The sequence below is a fragment of the Centruroides sculpturatus genome, unplaced genomic scaffold (assembly GCF_000671375.1).
Source record: "Centruroides sculpturatus isolate CEXI.00-Female unplaced genomic scaffold, Cexi_2.0 scaffold2936, whole genome shotgun sequence".
Lineage (NCBI taxonomy): Eukaryota > Metazoa > Arthropoda > Arachnida > Scorpiones > Buthidae > Centruroides > Centruroides sculpturatus.
The window spans coordinates 13,624-15,676 of record NW_019389284.1 but is presented as its reverse complement, the minus strand read 5'-3'; the positions used below and the strand labels follow the sequence as shown (position 1 = coordinate 15,676).

At 38.5% G+C, this 2,053-nt stretch overlaps 1 protein-coding gene across 1 annotated transcript; it reads left to right on the top strand.

Annotated features, from left to right (window-relative positions):
* The first annotated feature begins 373 nt into the window (after positions 1-373).
* LOC111617223 (histone-lysine N-methyltransferase SETMAR-like) lies at positions 374-952 on the top strand. Its single transcript, XM_023358552.1, has one exon. It carries the CDS (start codon positions 374-376, stop codon positions 950-952), a length of 579 nt encoding a protein of 192 aa, XP_023214320.1.
* Positions 953-2,053: the final 1,101 nt, after the last annotated feature.

Genomic DNA, 2,053 nt, shown 5'->3' with positions numbered 1-2,053 from the left:
TCGATCCACAAATCGAATAACTTCAAAATCGCCTTGGAACTATTTGATCCTATCGGACACCTCTCTTGTTCACTGCTATGAGGCTCATCAAGCTCGTTGCTAACTGGAGTTCATCTCGTCTGTCTTCACTTGACGTTCGGTTTTTATACTGTGAGGTGACGTCACAATTCTGACTGCGATCACTCCCCTCATTTACATATCAGGACAGTCCAAATGTTCGTGCGCATTAGTAGCATGTATGGGTTTCGCGATTACTCATTACCAGATCGATAAGATTCCGAACTTGTTGAAACTTGTCATCGTTTGACCGTTGTATTCGTCAGTTTGTCACCAAATTTCGTAAAGATCAGACGCATATTAGTACCGATAAAAAATGAATATCGATAACGCATATAAACGTGCTGTGTTATATTTTTTCTTTTTGAGTGGTGAAACTGCCAGATCTGCAGCAATAAAAATTAATAGTGTACATGGTGCACATACTATTAGTATGAGGACTGCCCAGAAATGGTTCAAAAAATTTAAACTTGGAAAAAGCAACATTAATGATGAACCCCGTTCAGGATGTCCTGTCGATTTTGATAATGACATTCTTAAAAATTTTGTGGAGTCAGAGCCACATTTAACAGTGGATCAGATCGCAGAAAAGATGCATTCATCTCATGGGATAGTCTTTCACCATTTAAAGGAGATTGGAAAAGTATCCAAGCTTGGAAAGTGGGTACCACACGAGCTGTCCGAAGCCAATTGCCAGCAGCGATTAAACATCTGCATTTCTCTTCTATCGCGCTTTGAAAGAGAGCCATTTTTAGACTGTTTGGTAACAAGTGACGAAAAATGGGTTATTTATGATAACATCACCAGAAAAAGACAGTGGACAGCCAATTCCAACACCAAAGGCGTCTTTACATCCCAAAAAGGTTCTGCTAAGTGTGTGGTGGGATATGTATGATGTCATTTATTATGAATTGTTAGAACCAAATAAAACCATTAATGCAGATGTATACAGTGAACAACTTTGCCGTTTAAATTCAGAATTGATTAAAAAACGCCCGTGATTGGTGAATATGAAGAAAGTGTTGTTCCACCATGATAACGCTAGACTGCATACGGCTCGAAAAACGCTGCAAAAAATTAATGAACTGAATTGGGAGCTTTTGCCGCATCCTGCATACTCCCCGGATATTGCCCCAAGTGATTTTCAGTTATTTCGTGCCTTACAAAATTTTTGCCAAGGCAAAAAGTTCAATTCTAAACGGATATACAAAATGAACTCAGAAGTTTTTTGCTTCAAAACCAGAATCTTTTTACACCAACGAAATAAAAACGCTACCAGAAAGATGGCGAGATATTGTAGATAGCAAAGGAAAATATATCATAGATTAAAATGTTAAATTTTGTTTTATTTACACCATTTAAAAATTTCGCCAAAATGTGCACAAACTTTTGGACTGACCTGATACTTATTCGCTAACAATAAACTTTTCTATTTGTCTGGCAACCTATTTTCCGATAATACTTGCTAACCTTTTACATTATTCTTTTTGACAATTTTCGGGATGTTTTATTCTTTTAAGGCTTAGCGAATTTAAGTTGTGCTTGTGGGGTCTTCTCCCCCCCTTTTTCTCGGTGTGGACTTACTTTTTTCCGCTCAGGAACGCAAGTGTGCGTGAGTTTTTTCTACGGCGCTTCTCTCTCATTGATGAGTTGGTTTCTCTTCTATTTTTAAGTTTCTAAGGTGAGGAAACCTTCGTCCTAACAAAACATAAGCCCCAAACAAAATATAATAAAAAGCAAAAATAAATAAAAATAATGCTCGGACTTGGTTCCTTACAGTCTGTATGCTGTCATGTTTGTTTCGAGTCTTGTGATGGTGTAGTAAGTACGGATGATAAACTCATTCATTTCTGATATCCATTTCAACCGTTGGCGTGGTTTTCCAGCCTTTGTGGTCTGTGGATGCATTGCCACAGAAACACCAAGGCTAGGTTGATTCCTCACATCTGTTGAGGGCATTGCAGTAGCCATGCTTGGGCCGGCGCTGCTTTCGCCA

Excerpts from the sequence above, each read along its gene's own strand:
- LOC111617223 (XM_023358552.1), top strand. The coding sequence starts at position 374 with ATGAATATCGATAACGCATATAAACGTGCTGTGTTATATTTTTTCTTT.